At 58.6% G+C, this 15,710-nt stretch overlaps 4 protein-coding genes across 10 annotated transcripts in view; 3 read left to right on the top strand and 1 right to left on the bottom strand.

Annotated features, from left to right (window-relative positions):
• Window positions 1-2,136, top strand: part of SAFB (scaffold attachment factor B) — a 34,337-nt gene extending 32,201 nt beyond the window's left edge. For 2 of the 4 annotated variants that reach the window (XM_027085357.1, XM_027085361.1), the window contains 4 exons: window positions 681-799; window positions 1,109-1,215; window positions 1,598-1,664; window positions 1,834-2,136. In XM_027085357.1, the coding sequence (XP_026941158.1) occupies window positions 681-799; window positions 1,109-1,215; window positions 1,598-1,664; window positions 1,834-1,951 (411 nt within the window). In that variant the 3' untranslated portion in view covers window positions 1,952-2,136. Of the gene's footprint in view, window positions 1-680; window positions 800-1,108; window positions 1,216-1,597; window positions 1,665-1,833 lie in introns of those variants that run through there. The other 2 variants (XM_027085358.1, XM_027085359.1) reach the window with 2 other exon arrangements.
• Window positions 2,137-5,753: 3,617 nt separating this feature from the next.
• MICOS13 (mitochondrial contact site and cristae organizing system subunit 13) lies at window positions 5,754-7,779 on the bottom strand. The gene is made up of 4 exons (XM_027085374.1): window positions 7,384-7,779; window positions 6,513-6,690; window positions 6,265-6,316; window positions 5,754-5,978 (listed from the first exon to the last, which is right to left on the bottom strand). The coding sequence occupies exons 1-4, from the start codon at window positions 7,410-7,412 to the stop codon at window positions 5,881-5,883; spliced, it is 357 nt and encodes a 118-aa protein (XP_026941175.1). The 5' UTR covers window positions 7,413-7,779; the 3' UTR covers window positions 5,754-5,880.
• Window positions 7,780-7,814: 35 nt separating this feature from the next.
• On the top strand, window positions 7,815-12,805 carry HSD11B1L (hydroxysteroid 11-beta dehydrogenase 1 like). 3 transcript variants are annotated; one of them, XM_027085369.1, is made up of 8 exons: window positions 7,815-9,209; window positions 9,693-9,812; window positions 9,896-10,026; window positions 10,659-10,770; window positions 11,152-11,243; window positions 11,546-11,639; window positions 11,772-11,937; window positions 12,039-12,805. In XM_027085369.1, exons 1-8 carry the CDS (start codon window positions 9,176-9,178, stop codon window positions 12,232-12,234), a joined length of 945 nt encoding a protein of 314 aa, XP_026941170.1. In that variant the 5' UTR covers window positions 7,815-9,175; the 3' UTR covers window positions 12,235-12,805. The 3 variants fall into 3 exon arrangements, with proteins under 3 accessions (XP_026941170.1, XP_026941173.1, XP_026941171.1); XM_027085372.1 differs by lacking the exon at window positions 10,659-10,770 and having other exon boundaries at window positions 7,815-8,161; window positions 9,726-9,812; window positions 12,039-12,381; XM_027085370.1 differs by lacking the exons at window positions 10,659-10,770; window positions 11,152-11,243 and having other exon boundaries at window positions 12,039-12,381.
• Window positions 12,806-14,100: 1,295 nt separating this feature from the next.
• On the top strand, window positions 14,101-15,599 carry RPL36 (ribosomal protein L36). Of its 2 annotated transcripts, none has more exons than XM_027085375.1 (4): window positions 14,101-14,217; window positions 14,398-14,492; window positions 15,267-15,401; window positions 15,472-15,599. In XM_027085375.1, the coding sequence occupies exons 2-4, from the start codon at window positions 14,400-14,402 to the stop codon at window positions 15,559-15,561; spliced, it is 318 nt and encodes a 105-aa protein (XP_026941176.1). In that variant the 5' UTR covers window positions 14,101-14,217; window positions 14,398-14,399; the 3' UTR covers window positions 15,562-15,599. The 2 variants fall into 2 exon arrangements, with proteins under 2 accessions (XP_026941176.1, XP_026941177.1); XM_027085376.1 differs by lacking the exon at window positions 14,101-14,217 and adding an exon at window positions 14,230-14,286.
• The last annotated feature ends 111 nt before the right edge of the window (window positions 15,600-15,710 follow it).

The raw sequence follows: 15,710 nt of genomic DNA, 5'->3' as shown, positions 1-15,710 counted from the left end.
TTTGTGGAACAACAAGAGAACAGGGCTGTGGAGCCAGAGCCACCTCGCCAACTCCATGAAAGTCAGCCTGGGCCTTCTTGCAGCCGGCAGGGACGGGCTTGGGTTGGGGCTAGAGTATGAGGTGTTCTCTTTCATCCTCCTGGGGTCTGTGCTGGCCAAGCAGTTCACGTGGCCATTGCCACTGAGTAAGCTGCTGGGCTGCCAAGGAGTCGTGTCTGGACAAAGCAGGACAGGATGCCAGGCCCCGGAGTGAATCATGTCAAAGGATCCCTGGTGGCTCTTCTGCTCTGGTGGCTCCCTGATAATATTCTGAGCACAGGCACCTGGCACAGCGTGATCCATTCCTGGTGTGGGGCAGTCGCTCAGCCCCAGCACGCTTCAGTCCATTGGTGCCTGAATCTCTGCCTTCTGATTAGGGAGAACATAATTTGGTCTTGGGCTCCATGAGCACTGCTCCTCCCCAGGCCTTGAGCAGACTTCGGGGGTGCGGCTGTGTTGTGCCAGCTGAAAGGTTCTGTGTGGCCCCAGACAGTGTAAAGAAGGCCTGCCGGCACTGTCTTGGGCCTGCAGGGGCTCCTGTCTGAGTCATCGTCCTTGTCATTATTAACTTGTTGCTCCAAAGGCCCTGGGATCCAGGGTTGTACTGAGGCCTTCTTTCGTTTTGACCCTTTAACGTCCAGCATTACCCCGAACGCCACGGAGGACCAGAGCGCCACGGACGGGATTCCCGTGATGGGTGGGGCGGATACAGCTCTGACAAGAGGATGAGCGAGGGCCGGGGGCTGCCTCCTCCCCCCAGGTTTGTGTCTTACGTCCCATGGTGCCCATCGGGGCCTCTCACCCAGCTGGCAGGATTGGTGTGTCTGGCTGAGGACCCCTGGTCTTGGGCATAAGCTGAGTGCGGGCCCAGCGCACTCGCCACGGCCCAGGCTGCCTCTGAGTTCTCTGAGCAGCATCGGATCGAGTGCCACTTCCGTTCCCCCGCAGCCCCCGTTGCTCAAAAGGCTGGGGTCACAAAGTGCTAAATGCACCCTCTCAAACCCAGTGCCATTGCTCTCCTGGAGGGCAGAGGTGGGGGCAGTCCAAATCAGAGATGTCTTTCTCCAAGGGGCAGACGTGAGTGGGGGGACCACAGCCGAAGAATGGAGGATGACCGTGCGTGGCAGGGCGCTGCTGACGGAGGCATGATGGACAGGGACCATAGGAGGTGGCAAGGTGAGGACTGGCCCTTGGCCAAGGCGCATCTGTCTCGGTGGAGAAGCATCTGGGAAGCTGGGGTTGCCCCTGCTGTACGTCGGGCACTGCTCGTGAGGGCGGGAGCAACTTTCTCTGCTCTCCCTAGCGTGTGGCCTTGCTCCTTACGGCCTGGGTGGGTGAGTGGGTGAGGTGTGGCACAGGAGGTGTGCCACAGGTGCTGTAGCTCCTCTTCACCGTAACTTAGCAAGGAGAGTGGGTGTGTGCAATCCGTGTGCTCACACATCCTCACGGACGGACCTGTGGCTCAAGAAAGGGACTGGAGTTGTCTGAGCCCCGTGTCCTCTGAACTTGATGTCCTGTGCCTGGAGGCGCTGTGTGAAAAGTGTTCCTTGTTTTCCAGGCGGTGAGAGAAGTATGTCTGGTCACTCGGGGCCAGGTCACATGATGAACCGGGGAGGCATGTCAGGGTAAGGCGCATTGTCACCGGTCTTGTCTTTGCTTGTGGGCTCGCGTCAGTGAAGGTGCTGTGTGCTTGGGCGGGTGTCACTGCTGCTAAAAGGAAGGAGGCCCCAGAGAGCACAGGCACAGGGCAGAGCCCACTGAGTGAAAAATAAAAATAATTTGCCTTTGTTTCAGGCGCGGCAGCTTTGCCCCCGGGGGGGCCTCTCGGGGCCACGTGATCCCTCGTGGTGGCTTCGGGGGCCAGAACCGGGGGAGCCGACCCAACGACGCCCGCTTCACTCGCCGCTACTAAGTGCTTGGGCTCCTGTGTTATGTCACGTGGCAACAAGAATATGTTCTGTTAAGAGTTCCCTTAAACTGTGTACAATAATTTTTTTTTTATCTGCTGCCATATTGTAGCTCAATACAATGTGAATTTGTTTTTTGTTTTTTTTTGGTTTTTTTGTAATAAATGTGTTTCTGTTCACATACCCTTTATTTAAAGCGTCGTGTCTTTTTATTTTCACGTCTTTAAGTAAAATGAAATTATACTCATAAGTGCTAAGCCACAGCTCTTCTTTCAGGGAAGGAGGATGGAAAGGGGCAGCTTTTGGGGACTGTTGGGTTTTCCAGAAGCACTTTGCCAGCAGCACACCCCTTCCAGCCTGCGTGAGCCCGGGCCCGGAGTTCATAGGACCCGTCTGGGTCGTGTGTCTCAGCCTGTCTGGCCTTCCTCATGGGCCTTGTGACATACCTCAGATGTTTGTTCCAATCGCCCACATTTTGCCTCCATGTATGACACCCTTGCTGAACGGGCTGTTTTGTGTGGTAAAATACACGTAACATGAAATTGACCATTTTAACCATTTAAGGGTAGAGTTCAGTGGCATTATGTACATTCTCAGCGTCATACAACCATCCCCACCGTCCATCTCCAGAACTTTTCTTTCTTCCCAAACTAAAACTCTGTCCCCATCAAACACTCAGTCCCCAGCCCCCTGGCCCCCACCACCTACTTTCTGTCTTTGAATCTGACTCCTCTAGGGACCTCATGAGTGGGATTGCATCCTCGTGGGGAGGAGAGATGACCACGTGTGCCGTGAGAGGAGCAGAAGAGCTGTTGGACACCAGGTGATGAAGTCCACCAGGTGATGAAGTCCACCTCGGGGAGTGGCAGGGGCCGGAGTGGAAGGAGAGTTGCCGGGACAGAGGAGTCGGAGTCGGGGCGGGGGGTCTCGCCCCACATAAGGTGCAGGTGTGTTCAGGGTTCAAGTGCTGCCTGGACTCCAGGGGTGGCTTGGTGGGACAGTGCCACCTCCCCAGGTCAGCTGTGTTCCTTGTCTCTAGGGGCCCTGGGTCTGTATGGATGGAGCTGGGGGCAGGCCCCCCTATTAGGGGAACAGTGCTCAGAGGCCTGCCTCTTGGCTCTATCTCACACTCAAGAAGGGTCTGGCCCTGTCTGAAGGCTGAGATGTACCAACAACCAAGGCTAACCGGGCCCCTGTCCCCCCAGGGCCCAGACAAGGGAAGACAGACACAGGACCAGGCCTTTCCACCTATTGGCTGAATACACCTCCTCCATCAGGCCAGGCACATCCCCCTCCTAATCCCTGTAAATTTATACCGCACGTGGCAAGAGGGACCTGCAGACAGGATTAAATTAAGAACCTTCATATGGTATCTGGGGTTACCCAGGTGGGTCCTTGTAAGGGAAATAGGGAGAAGGGCAAGAAGGGGACACGACAGCGGAAGACCACACTGCTGGTTGTGAGGACAGAGGAAGGGACGCCAGCCAAGGATCACAATGGCCTCTAGGAGCTGGGAAAGGCAGGAAACGGATTCTTCCCAGCGTCCAGAAGGAACCGGCCATGCCCACACCTGGATTTCAGCCCACTGAGACCCATGTTGGACGTCCAACCACGAGGTGATTCTGTCCCGCGAAGACAACTGGCAGCACCAGGAGACATGTGCGGTTGTCATACGTGGTGGGTAAGGAGGCACCGCTGGCATTTTGGGGGTTGGAGGCAGGGATGCTGCTCAACACCCGGTCCCTGGGGTGGCCCCAACATGGATTTATCCTTCCCGATATCAGCGATGCCAAGCTGTGGAAATCTGCCCCAAGGTGTTGGGCGCTGTGATGGGGCACCCACAGGGCACTGAGGAAGCCCAGAGAGGGCACTTGAGGAAGGGGACAGAGGAGGCTTCCCAAATGAGGGGGCATCTCAGCTGGGGGCAGGATGAACAGAGGAAGGATGGCCTAATGAGGGGCTGCAAAGTTGTGGGCAAAAGCTGGCGGGAAAGCCAGCTGTGTTCTGAGAACTGAGGGCCACTGGGCTGGCATATCCAAGGACTGAGGGGAGGCAGGGCCCCTGAGGAGTCTGGGCTCACAGGGAGGGCAGGGGGAGCTGCAGGTGTTTGAACAGGGGGTGACGTCATCAGACATGGTCTCGGGAACAGATGGAAGGGGGCAGGCCCGGAGGTGGGGGTCAGCAGGGAGGTGATCACTGGCAACAAATACAAGTCGATGGAGAGGAATAGGGGTCTGACTGGATGAGGAGACACAGAGGCAAGAGCAGCACTGGTCTCCAGGCTGTCAGCTTGGTCTGTGTGGACAGCGGGAAAGCCATGGGGTCAAGCAGAGCCCATGGCCAACCCTGGGCCAGTGACCATAGGCTGGTTTCAGTGCTAGAAAACGCGCGCGCGCGCACACACACACACCCATGTCCCCAGGGCAGCTCAAAGACTGGCTTCCTTTGAGGCTTCAGGGAGCCTCGTGGAACACATGGCACCACCCCAGCTCCCTGCGCCCTGAGCACAAACCCCTCCTGTATTCTCCATCTGTAAAAAATGGGCCCACGAGGCTGCTGGAAGGGCTCTGTGGACGGAGAGTCAGGCTGGGACAGCTCACAGGGCTTGTCCTTGAACTCAGGATGTGCCCTCAGCCTCCGAAATGGCCAGCACCAGCTCCCTCCTCGGCAGCAGAGGATCAAGGATGGCCCCAGGCCCCACTCATCCCACCCTCATCATAGACCTGCTCCCACCTCCACAGGGGCCCAGGTGGCTTTCAGGTGACACACAGGACATGGGAGACCCCACCTGGAGACCATTCCTGGAGACCAGGGTGGCACAGGTCACTCAGGGCTCTCCCTCCCCAAGCACCACCCTGCCCTCCCCACTCCTCCCTGGCCAGATGGATGGATGGACACGTGCTGGCTTCTGCTCCCAGGCGAGCCTGGGAAATGCCCCGGCCTCTGGTCTCTGCTTCCCTCATCTGTAACAGTGCCGTCCCCTCCTGAGTCATGTCCCTGGGTGAGTTCTATTCCCTAAACCAACTGACATGAACTCCGAACTCTTGGGAACAGAGGATCCTGTGCCAGCTCAGGGCACCATTACCCAGGCCTCCTCCCTGTTCCCAGGGTAGCTTCCTGGGCCAGTCATTGGCTCCCACCCAAGCCCACCTCCTACCCTGTCTGGGGCAGAGGTTTCCTCCTGCCATCACCATGGTGGGATGCTCTGTGACTGGGTGCTGGGGATCTCACAGGGAGCATCTGAAGGGCCCACCCTCCCCAGAGCTCCAGCTGGACAGAGAGACATTTAGGTCACCAAGCAGCTGACACCACGGGTGTCAGAGAAGGCTTCCCAGGGGAGCAGGGAACATCTGGAAAACAGGGCCCTTGTGGGCCAGGGAGACTCCCTGCACGGCCATGACCGCCAGGTCTGTGCTCCCCAGGAATCCCCAGGTTGTGGGGAGAGGGTGGAATGAGAGTGGAAACCAGGTGAGGGCAAGAGGACAGGGACTAGATTAGGCGGGCAGATCAGTGAGCCGAGCAGGACAATCAGTGGCTCTGGGGGCTCGCAGCTGTGTAGACCAGCCCTTACCCCCAGATTGCCCCACCCTGTGCTCAGCCCTCCAAGAACTGAGAAGACCCCAGACCCAGATGGGCCCTGAGCCCCAGGGCAGTGGTCTGCTCCCACTCACCATACAAGGTCGAGGGCCCACCAGTGGGCAGGGCCCAGATACAAAGGGGTGAACCTTGGCCTTCGGTCAAGGTCAGGCCCTGAAGAGCCCCCAGGAGCCAGAAGCCCACGCCCCGGGGGCCAGCACACGGATCGGGGAACACTTCCAAGTCCTTTATTGGGCCGGCAAGGCCGGGAGCTGCCCTAGGAGTGGGGTCCCAGTCTGGCGTCCATGGCGCCCTGGCCCCTGTTCCCGCCTGGGGCAGGCAGCTTCCTCTTGACAGGCTACTTGGTTCGCTCCTTCAGGTATTCCCAGCCCTCCTTGGAGTACTCCCAGGCTTTGGAGGGGGCCACGGACAGAGCGGACATCACCGTGATGATGCCTGTGGGGAAGGAGGGCCCAGCGCTTTCAGCAGAGAGTTTGAGAGGCACCACTTCCGGCTCTGTCAATTCCATGCAGGGAAACAGGTGGAGGCCACATATTGCTCCCACCTCCCTGGAATCTCCACTCCCTTTTCTCTTTCAGATCCGTTGGAGGCAGCGGGGCGGGGAGGCAGGGGCAGCAGGTGCACACAGAGCAGGAAGGAGAGTGGTGGAAAGGCATGGCCAGGAAGGGAGGTGGGAAGTATCTGGGGCCACTCTCCTGCAAGCAGACGGACCAAGGCCTACCTGAATTCCAGGACTCGCGGATGTGAAAGTTAAACTTTGGAGGGGCTGGGAGCTGGGAAGAGAGGGGAAGAAGGGGCTGGTGAAAGGGGAAGGCCTGGCAGCCCGCGCCTCCCTCACAGGCAGGGAGAGCAGCACATGCTCCAGTGTGGAGAAAGCCAAGCAGGGCTGGAGGGACCGGGGATCAAAGACCACCCGAGCTGACGCCCCTGCTCCCGCAGAGCCGTAGCCTCAATCCAAGCTCGGAGTACCTGGGGTATCTTCAGGCCTGTCTGCTCGCACACGTACTGGCTGAACTGGTACACGGCGGTGGGGACCACCTCCTCAGCTTTCTGAAGGACCGCCTGGCTCTTGTCGCTGGGCCCCAGCAGCTCCTGGTCGTACACCAGGTAGACAGCGCCCCCAGCCACACTGCCCTTGATGAGGAACCTGCAGGCAGAGAAAGGAACCACAGCAGCTCAGCAGATTCTGCTGGCCACCTCCCGGGTCTAGGCCCGCGGGTATGGGGGTGAGGGTTAGACCCCTAGGGGGAGGGGCGTGCCCACAGTCCAAAGAGTGACACACCTGAAGCCAGGCAGCTAATGCGGGAAGCACAGGGCATTTTGGGAGCCCAGAGGCGTGCCTGACCCACAGCACTTAATCTAAGGGGTGCAGGGATACTCAGCTCCATTTAACTGGTAAACTGAAGCCTGGAGAGAAACAGTGTCACTCAAGATCCCGCAGAGGGCAGGGAACAGTGAAGACTTAAGACTCCTGACCACCTTCTACCTTCCAGCCCCGAGGGATGCTCCGCGAGGAACCCGCGGGGGTTTTCTAAGTGTCCCTGGTCATTTCCTGTCATACGCAGCTCTGGGTGCGCATTAACCTCCCAACAAAGGCGTGCGGCACTCCCATATTACAGAGTGGGCAGCTGAGGCTCGGAGGGATCTCGGGTACAGAGTGGGAAAGGCACGGACTCGCTAGGAAGCGGGAGGGGGGCGAGAAGCTCCACCCTGTCTGGACAGACACGGGAGACCTGACACTACGGGCGGCGAAAAGCCGATCGGGAGCAAACCAGATGGAGGGTGCTCGCAGAAGGGAACATTCTTGGGGGCTTGGGGCCCTCCTGGTGGCCCCACGAACCTCATCAGCGACCACACTCCGGATACCATGACCGCTCCGCTCCGCGCGCAAGGACACTCGGCTCGCCCGTCACTTCCGGTCGCGGCGTCGCAGAGGCCTCTGGGAGGCGTAGTCTCTTGTCAGCCGCAAAGGCCTCCGGGAGTCGGAGTCTCGGCACCGAAACAACAGAAAGAGGTTGCGGTCCCACTGCAAAACAACCGTGCGAAGCTTAGTCCTCAGGGCCCAGCCGCCGCAAAGCTGTCTGGGAAAAGTAGTCGGCAAGTCACGTGAGGCGCCGGACGGCTCGTTTAGCCGCCAAGCCTCCTGGGAAATGCAGTCGGGGGCGGCACGGCCCTCGTGACGTGAGGGAAAGAGGAATCGGGTGACAAGAGTGGGGCCTGAGGGGGACCCACAAGATGTCGTCTCCCGCGCCGGCGCGGGGGACTAAGGGCCCAGGCACAGGAAGAGAGTGCCTGGAAGCTGGTTGTCACGGCAACATGAGGGCTGATTTGTACGAGAAAGGCGGGCCTTTAGTCACGTGATCAGGTCAGTGGTCGAGGCCAGAGGAGAGCTAGGCGGGAGGCTGTTGCCCGGCAACGCCTGGGCGCGGAGTCCCCACAGTATAGCCCCTCCCCCCGAGGAGGTGGGCTCGGAGTCGCGTGACTCAGACCCTACGGGAGGGGGCGCGGTCGGAGACTGGCGGACGCAGTGGTGAAGTGAGGGAAGCGGGGCGCACGCGTGACTCCCAGGCCCGGACCCCAGCCCCGCTGGACAGCGGGAGAAACTGAGCCCTGAGTGGGTGAGTTCGCGATTGGGAGAGTGCAGTGAGTCGCACGCCCCCTTTGTCCAGAGGGGAAACTGAGGCCCGGCGAGGTCAGGGGGCCGGTGGGTTCTGCGAGGATCGGGTTTCCTCCTTTCCTCCCCCTTCAGAGCCTGGCTGTTTCATCCATCCATTCATCTCTCCGCCCACTCACCCACCCAGCCTGCCAGCCAACCCCTGCGAGGGAACTATGGTCAGGGCCAGTTTGAGGAGAATGTTGAGCTGTGGGGCTTCAGGGCTTTCCCTGGAAGTGGGGAGAGGTGGGAGAGTGTTCCCTGCTGAGGGGACGCTGGCGTGACTGGGTTAGGGCGAGGAGTTCACTTTTCTGAGAACTGATAGATTCATGGATAGGAAGTGGGGAAGATGAGGATGGACAGAGAGCCGAGGCCAGACCTGCTGGGTCTCGTGGGCTGAGGTGAGGAGGGTGTGGTCTCCATCTGGGGCAGTGGTGAGCCCTGGGAGGGTTTGGAACAGGAAGGGACATCTCAGATGTTTTTGGACAAAGATCCCTATGGCCTTTCCTCTTTGCCCCATGCAGTTCAGAGGATAGAAACCCTAAGATGTAATGGGCTTGTGCCCTTTTCAGGGGAGATCCTTGACCCCCTTAACTTTAATCACCTGGCCTGTTTTTATCTTTCACCTTCTCCCTGGAACAAGTAAATCGGCTTCCCCAGCTGAAGTCACATCTTAACCCTGATGACACGGGCACCTCCATCTCCAAGCCAGTCCTGAGTGTCCGATTCCTTCTGGGTGTCTCCAGACAGAGTTATCTTTCTGGGCTCCCCCACCTCTCACCTCCCACATTCCTCATATCACTCTGGGTCAGTCTATCTGTTGAGTACCTACTGCATGTCTGGCAGTTCAGGGCACGGAAGATCCAAAAGGGAGCAAAACAGAAGCAGGTTTCCATTTCCTTTCTGCCCTCATGGAGCTGAGTCTAAGGGGAGAGAGGGATCCTGAACAGGTAACAAATCATCAAGATGATTTCAGGGGATGACAAGTGCTGAGAAGGAGAAAAATTCTACAGGTAAGAGAGAGGGGGTGACCAGGAACAGAGGTGCTTTAGAGGAGGAGGCCAGGGAAGTGCCCTCTGAGGAGGTGATTTTTCCAGCCAAGACTTGAAAGAGCAAGCCGTTGGGTTGTATTTGGGAATACAAAATACAACCTCGTAGAGGGAACAGCCAATGCAAAGGCCCTGAGGCAGGATGGTGAGTGGCTGGTTCCAATGAACAGTGAAGAGGCTGGTGTGGCAAAGCAGAGTGAGCAAGAGGGGCTGGTCCAAGCAGACCCTTTTTGGTCACCAAGGCTTTTGTTCTAAGTGAAACGGGCAGGGTTTTCAGTAGGGGAAGAAGATGGCTGCAGTGGTTCAGGTGAGCTAGATGATGACCTGGACCAGGTGGTGGCTCTGCAGATGGAGAAGAGGGGGCAGGGCCAGGGGCATCACCGCTGGCTCTTCGAACAAAGACGCCGTTGGGGAAATGGGTGTGACTGGGGTGCGACTGTGGGCCAGGCCTGTGCCGGCCCCCCCCCTCTCCCGCTGCAGACTCAGGGAGGGCCATGAAGGTGCTGCTGCTCGTGGGGCTGGGAGCCCTGTTCTTTGCCTATTATTGGGATGACAACTTTGACCCAGGTGAGCGCCTGGGAGTGGGGGTGGGAGGAACGTTCTGGCTGTCCTCTCCATCCCCCAAGCTGACCACCCCTACTCGCTGCCAGCCAGCCTCCAGGGAGCCCGTGTGCTGCTGACTGGAGCCAGCGTGGGCATCGGGGAGGAGCTGGCATATCACTACGCGCGCCTGGGCTCCCACCTGGTGCTCACTGCCCACACCGAGGCTCTCCTGCAGAAGGTGAGACACTCCATCTCAAGTTTAATTGGGGGGGGGGGGCGGGGAACAGGGCCTGGGTTTGAATCCCTGCAAACATTCAGGCTTCCTGTGTGGCCTTGGGTAAGTCACTTAATCTCTCTGAGGCTTAGTTTCCTCATTTGTAAATCAGAGACAATAAAAGGACCTTCTCCTGGGTTGTGATGTGGGGTTGCATCAGTAAGACAGTTGTAAAGCAAGGACTGTTCCTCACTAAGTAGGAGTACTGACAGCAACCAAAGGCTGTGCGGACAGCTGGGGTTCTCAAGTTCAAAAGCGGGTTGCGCAGACCCTTCTTAGCAACAGCCCAGTGTTATTTCAAGGAAATGTGCAGCTCCTGGGGATGAACCTTACAAAATTTCAAGAGGCCAGAAATCTCAAGATTTATTTGAAATCTGCGTTTTAAATGTTGATGGTTGAACAAGCAAAATGTCCCCTATTCTGGCCCATGGGCTGCCAGTTTGCTACCCCAGTGGTAACGCTTCAGACATGATGTTGAATGGAACCTGAGGCTCATAGCAGGGGAGGGGGCTTCAGGCTGGGGCCCCTTTAGGGCCGGCAGGTGGAGGGGGGCCAGCTGGGGTGGAGGGGCCCACGGGCAGCTCTGGCCCCCCCAGGTGGTAGGGAACTGCCGGAAGCTGGGCGCTCCCAAGGTCTTCTACATCGCTGCGGACATGGCCTCCCCTGAGGTGCCCGAGCGCGTGGTGCAGTTTACGCTGGACAAGCTGGGTGAGGGGCGGGGCCTGGAGTCTGGGACCTTGGCCTAGGCCTTAGGGGCACGACCCAAATTGGGGCGGGGGTGTGGTAGTAACGGCCGTCTGAGGGCGGAGATTTATGGGTCCGGGGGCAAGGCTAGGGGTGGCGCCTTATGACATCCAGTGGGTGCAACTCTGGACCGGGCCTCATTAGATCAGGGATGAAGCCTGGTTAGGGAGTAGGGCGGGGTCTCTTTGATCTTAGTTGGGGCGCTACCTGGGTCAGAGCTCATTGTGTCAATGCTCTGGCCGGAGCATCGCTAGTTCAGGGGGCAGGGCTATGGGTGGTGTCTCGTAGGGCGCGGGGGGCGGAGCCTTAAGGACAGCTCCGGGCTGATGGGCCTCTCCGGGCCAGGAGGGCTGGACTACCTGGTGATGAACCACCTCGGCGCCGCCCCAGCAGGCACGCGGGGCCGCAGCGCCCAGGCGACACGATGGCTTATGCAGGTTCTCCGCCCCTCCGCGGCCCCGGTTCCGCCCTCCCGCCAGACTCCACCCTCTCACCATTCCCCTCTCGGACCCTGCCCTTCCCAGCTCCAGACCCCAACTTTCCTGGTTCTAGGCTCCGCCCTCTTGACCTTGGCTCCGCCCCAGGCTGGTGTTCCCCCTCGTCCATTCGGAACTCTGCCCCGGTCCTCGAGCCCCGCCCCTACATACCAAGGCCCCGCCCCCAGGCTCTAGGCTCCGCCCCTGCCCCTTCTGGCCTTCGGTTCCTCCTCCGCCCGGTGACTCGCAGTCGCCACTTACAGGTGAATTTCCTGAGTTACGTGCAACTGACTTCGTTGGCGCTGCCGAGTCTGACTGACAGCAAGGGCTCCCTGGTGGTGGTGTCCTCGTTGCTAGGTGCGTGTACGCGGGGCGGGGAGTGGGGAAGCCATGGGGCCGATGGGGGCGAGCCTGGAGCGGGCAGGAAGGCTTCCCGGAGGAGGAGCAGCGGCGTGTGGCCGCTCAGCCACTGCCCTCCCGCGCCCCCAGGCCGCGTGGCCACGTCCTTCTCCAGCCCCTACTCGGCGGCCAAGTTCGCGCTGGATAGCTTCTTTGGCTCTCTCCGGCGGGAGCTGGATGTGCAGGACGTGAACGTCGCCATCACCATGTGCGTCCTGGGCCTCCAGGATCGCGCCTCGGCCGCCGAGGGAGTCAGGTGAGGCCCAGGACGCGAGCCGGGGCCAGGCTGAGCGGGGAGGGGGTGTGGGGGGCCGCTCAGCCGTAGCCACAGTCCCCACCGCACCCTCCTGTCCCCAGGGGCGTCACAAGGGCCAAGGCGGCCCCAGGGCCCAAGGCAGCCCTGGCTGTGATTCGTGGCAGCGCCACGCGTGCCTCCGGCGTCTTCTACCCGTGGCGCTTCCATCTGCTCTGCCTGCTTCGCGGCTGGATGCCACAGCCAAGGGCCTGGTTCATCCGCCAGGAGCTCAACATCACGACCCCCGCTGCTGCCTGAGCCCCTGGGCTTAATGCCCCTTCGTCTTCCCAGAAGAAGACCCTCCAGCCAATCGTCCTGGAGCCCGGACAGACACCTCTGAGCAGGTGGCCAAGGGCCAAAAGAAAGTCATCAAGACAGAAAAGTAAACCTGAGAAAAACTACCAGCACCTGAAAGCAGTCAGAACTCGGGGCGTGCCCGGCATCTTGTCAGGGACTTGGAAGGCAATTAATTACCTCAGTCTTCTCAGCTGTCATTGATGATATGATTGCTGCTTCCATTTTGCAGATGAGCAAACTGAGGCTCAGAGAGGCTATGTGACTTGCCTCAGGGCCCTGGCCACATCCAGCAGGTCACAACACTACTGAGCCACCCTTGGAACCCTCTCTATTTGCGACCTGAAACCACTGCGTCCCTGATTTGTTCTTTCCACTCTCAGCCTGGGAGCATCCCCCAACCATTTTCCCGAGCAGGGGAGCCCTCGAAGCTGTCGAGTTGATGGTGGGGTCTGAGGAGGGGGAAGAGGAAAAGAATGTGTTCTGGGCTGGATCCAGCCTCCCATTTGATAATAAAAAGCTTTCTTCCCTTCCACATCTGTTCAGACTCCTTGGTCCTTCCAGTTTGCTGGCGGCAGGAGGTGAAGAGGGATGTGTGTATTGGTGCCAGAACTCTCACCTTCATTTCACAGGTGGAGAAACGGAGGCTGAGAGACAGATGGACGTCATCCAGGAAGTCAGGGATGGAAGGAAGTGTAACCGATTGTGGGCCAAAGGCTATATTTGCAGCACGAAGAACGTGGTTTGTGCACCAATAATGATAGCCTGCATCAGGAGCTACGCACTTGACATTCATGACATCTTCACAACCAGAGGTTAGTGCTACCATTGTTACCATTTTATGGATGGGGAAACTTAGACGGGAAGTCAGAGACAGAAGCTGGGATTCTGACACCAGACTGTCCCTCTTTAAGGCAACGTGTGGGCTGCACCTGCACATCACTGGTATTTAGATTAATGAATTAAAAATTGACACTTTCCTTAAAATGGTAAACCAGCAGTGCTCGCATAAAGAAAAAGCAACTGTAAAGATAAAAACTAAATGAAAGCAATGTTATTAAAACAAAACAATGTTTTGAAGAATGAAACAATGTTATAAACAGCTAGCTACGGGTGGGATAGGGAGGGTGGGAGGGAGACGGAAGGGGGGAGGGCTATGGGGATATAAGTATAGCTGATTCACTTTGTTATACAGCAGAAACTAACACAAAAATGTAAAGCAACTATACTCCAATAAAGATGGTTTTTTTAAAAAAAAAAAACTAGTTCCTGTTGGCTGTCCAAGCCTCCAAGATTAGCAGGTGATCCAAGGGCTAACCCCAAACAGACCAGCCTCAAATTCATACTGTCTCTTGGAAATAAATAGGATTGAAAGATAAAAACCAGAAAAAAAGAATATTTTTTTGTTCCCACCACGCCGCCTATCCCTGCACCTAAAATTACATCAAGTTATATCAAGTGCCACCAGGGGGCACTATATCACAACGCTTTCCTTAGCTCTACCCCAGAGCTTGGCTTCATATATAGTAAAACCAATTTCTCCGATTGTGGAAATTTTAGTTTGTGCCAGTTATCATATCTTGCTCAAACAGTTTGGAATAGGTACTATTGTTGTCATCATTCTATAAATGGAGAAATTCGAGTAGTGGGAGCTGAAGTCTCTGGCGCTGGGACAGCCAGCTGGCGGCACAGGTTGGATTTCACCTCTCAACCCACGCGCAGAGGGAGACACCGCAGCCACAGCCACGCCCACCCGGTCCGACTACTGGTTTGGGCCCGTGAGGATAAGCGCGCATGCTCAGGGGGCCCACAGGGACGCCTCCAGCCGCCAGGGGGAGCCCGCGACATTCCTGCCTCTCTGGCCCGCGCCGCCCGCGGGTCGGTAGAAATCCCAGAGTTCGGCGCGTTTGAGGCCCTTCCGCCGCGGCAGCCATTAAGGAGCAGCAGGTTAGTGAAGCCCAGCGCGAGTACCATCAGCTGCCATCCGGACCCTTGGGGCTCCAGTGCAGCTCGGGGGTATGGTTGGGTGCAGCGAGCAAGCCCGGGGGAGCCGAGGCGCGGGGTTCCGGGCGGCGGGGACCGAGCTGGGACTCACCTCCACCCCTCTCTCCCCACCTCTGTCCGCAGCCATGGCTCTGCGCTACCCCATGGCCGTGGGCCTCAACAAGGGCCACAAGGTGACCAAGAACGTGAGCAAGCCGAGGCACAGCCGCCGCCGTGGGGTGAGTGCCGGGAGCGCCGTCGGGAGTCGAGTCCCGAGGGCAGTGGGTAGCCCTGGTGTCTTGTTTGTTTGCGGTACGCGGGCCTCTCACTGCCGTGGCCTCTCACGTTGCGGAGCACAGGCTCCGGACGCGCAGGCTCAGCGGCCATGGCTCACGGGCCCAGCCGCTCTGCGGCATGTGGGATCTTCCCGGCCCGGGGCACGAACCCGTGTCCCCTGCATAGGCAGGCGGACTCTCAACCACTGCGCCACCAGGGAAGTCCAGCCCTGGTGTCTTAAACGGAAGAAAGGGGGTGTCAGGCTTGCGCAGAGCAGAGTGAAGATGCCGGTTACGCGCCTGCGCGGCGAACGCCCGCCGGGGCTAAGTAATGGGACCCACCTGGCCCGTGGATTCGGAAGCTGGGGCAGGAGCGAAGTGGGAGCGAATTTTGACGCATGAGCAGGAGTTTGCCGAGTAGAAGGGTTTCTGGATCGGGGTTGGAATGTGGAGGGAAAGCGGATTCCTTGTGTGTCAGGTTGAGGAGTCGTAGGCTCATGGGGGTTTATATATTTCTTCATTAAGCGGCCCCGACTCCACGGTGCCCAGCTTGTGTCCAGGGCGAGAGGGTTCTGGGCCCGGGGAACACCCTGTGCAAAGGCCGGGTGTGACGTGCCGCTTTAATGTTGATAAGATTGGGGACTGGGGAGGATTTGGGCTTCCCTTGTTAGCAGACATACAACACTCCACCCGGAGACCCCCTCCGAGCCCCGCCCTGACGCCTCCCCTCTCCCGCAGCGCCTCACCAAGCACACCAAGTTCGTGCGGGACATGATCCGGGAGGTGTGCGGCTTTGCCCCTTATGAGCGGCGGGCCATGGAGCTGCTCAAGGTCTCCAAGGACAAGCGGGCCCTCAAGTTCATCAAGAAAAGGGTAGGTAGGACCCCTGTTAGGGCCGGGGTGGGACTTGGGGCTTAGGCTCACGGCCCTCCTTGCCCGGCAGGTGGGGACACACATCCGTGCCAAGAGGAAGAGAGAGGAGCTGAGCAATGTCCTGGCCGCCATGAGGAAGGCGGCAGCCAAGAAGGACTGAGCCCTTCCCCTCTGTGCACAATAAAACTTTTCCAGAAACTTGGGGTTTCTGTGCTGCCAGTGGGAAGGGGGGGTGCCATCTGCTGGGGCACACGTGTCCCTGGGCACCTTGGTGACAGGCAGGGTGGTGAGCACAGAAAGAAGCCACAG

Source organism: Aethalodelphis obliquidens, unplaced genomic scaffold (genome assembly GCF_003676395.1).
Source record: "Aethalodelphis obliquidens isolate GAN/ISIS:26980383/991018 unplaced genomic scaffold, ASM367639v1 scaffold53, whole genome shotgun sequence".
Taxonomy (NCBI): Eukaryota; Metazoa; Chordata; class Mammalia; order Artiodactyla; family Delphinidae; genus Aethalodelphis; species Aethalodelphis obliquidens.
This window is presented reverse-complemented; position numbering and strand designations above follow the sequence as displayed.

Bases quoted from the DNA above. Each gene is read 5' to 3' on its own strand.
- MICOS13 (XM_027085374.1), bottom strand. From the start codon at position 7,412: ATGGTATCCGGAGTGTGGTCGCTGATGAG. The intron at 6,317-6,512 runs GTACTCCGAGCT...CTCTCTTCCCAG, and splicing joins CAGGCCTGAAGATACCCCAG to CTCCCAGCCCCTCCAAAGTT. The intron at 5,979-6,264 runs GTAGGCCTTGGT...CCTTCCCCACAG, and splicing joins CCGCGAGTCCTGGAATTCAG to GCATCATCACGGTGATGTCC.
- HSD11B1L (XM_027085369.1), top strand. From the start codon at position 9,176: ATGACAAGTGCTGAGAAGGAGAAAAATTCTACAG. The intron at 10,027-10,658 runs GTGAGACACTCC...TGGCCCCCCCAG, and splicing joins CCGAGGCTCTCCTGCAGAAG to GTGGTAGGGAACTGCCGGAA. The intron at 11,244-11,545 runs GTTCTCCGCCCC...CGCCACTTACAG, and splicing joins CGACACGATGGCTTATGCAG to GTGAATTTCCTGAGTTACGT.
- RPL36 (XM_027085375.1), top strand. From the start codon at position 14,400: ATGGCTCTGCGCTACCCCATGGCCGTGGGCCTCAACAAGGGCCACAAG. The intron at 14,493-15,266 runs GTGAGTGCCGGG...CCTCTCCCGCAG, and splicing joins GGCACAGCCGCCGCCGTGGG to CGCCTCACCAAGCACACCAA. The intron at 15,402-15,471 runs GTAGGTAGGACC...CTTGCCCGGCAG, and splicing joins TCAAGTTCATCAAGAAAAGG to GTGGGGACACACATCCGTGC.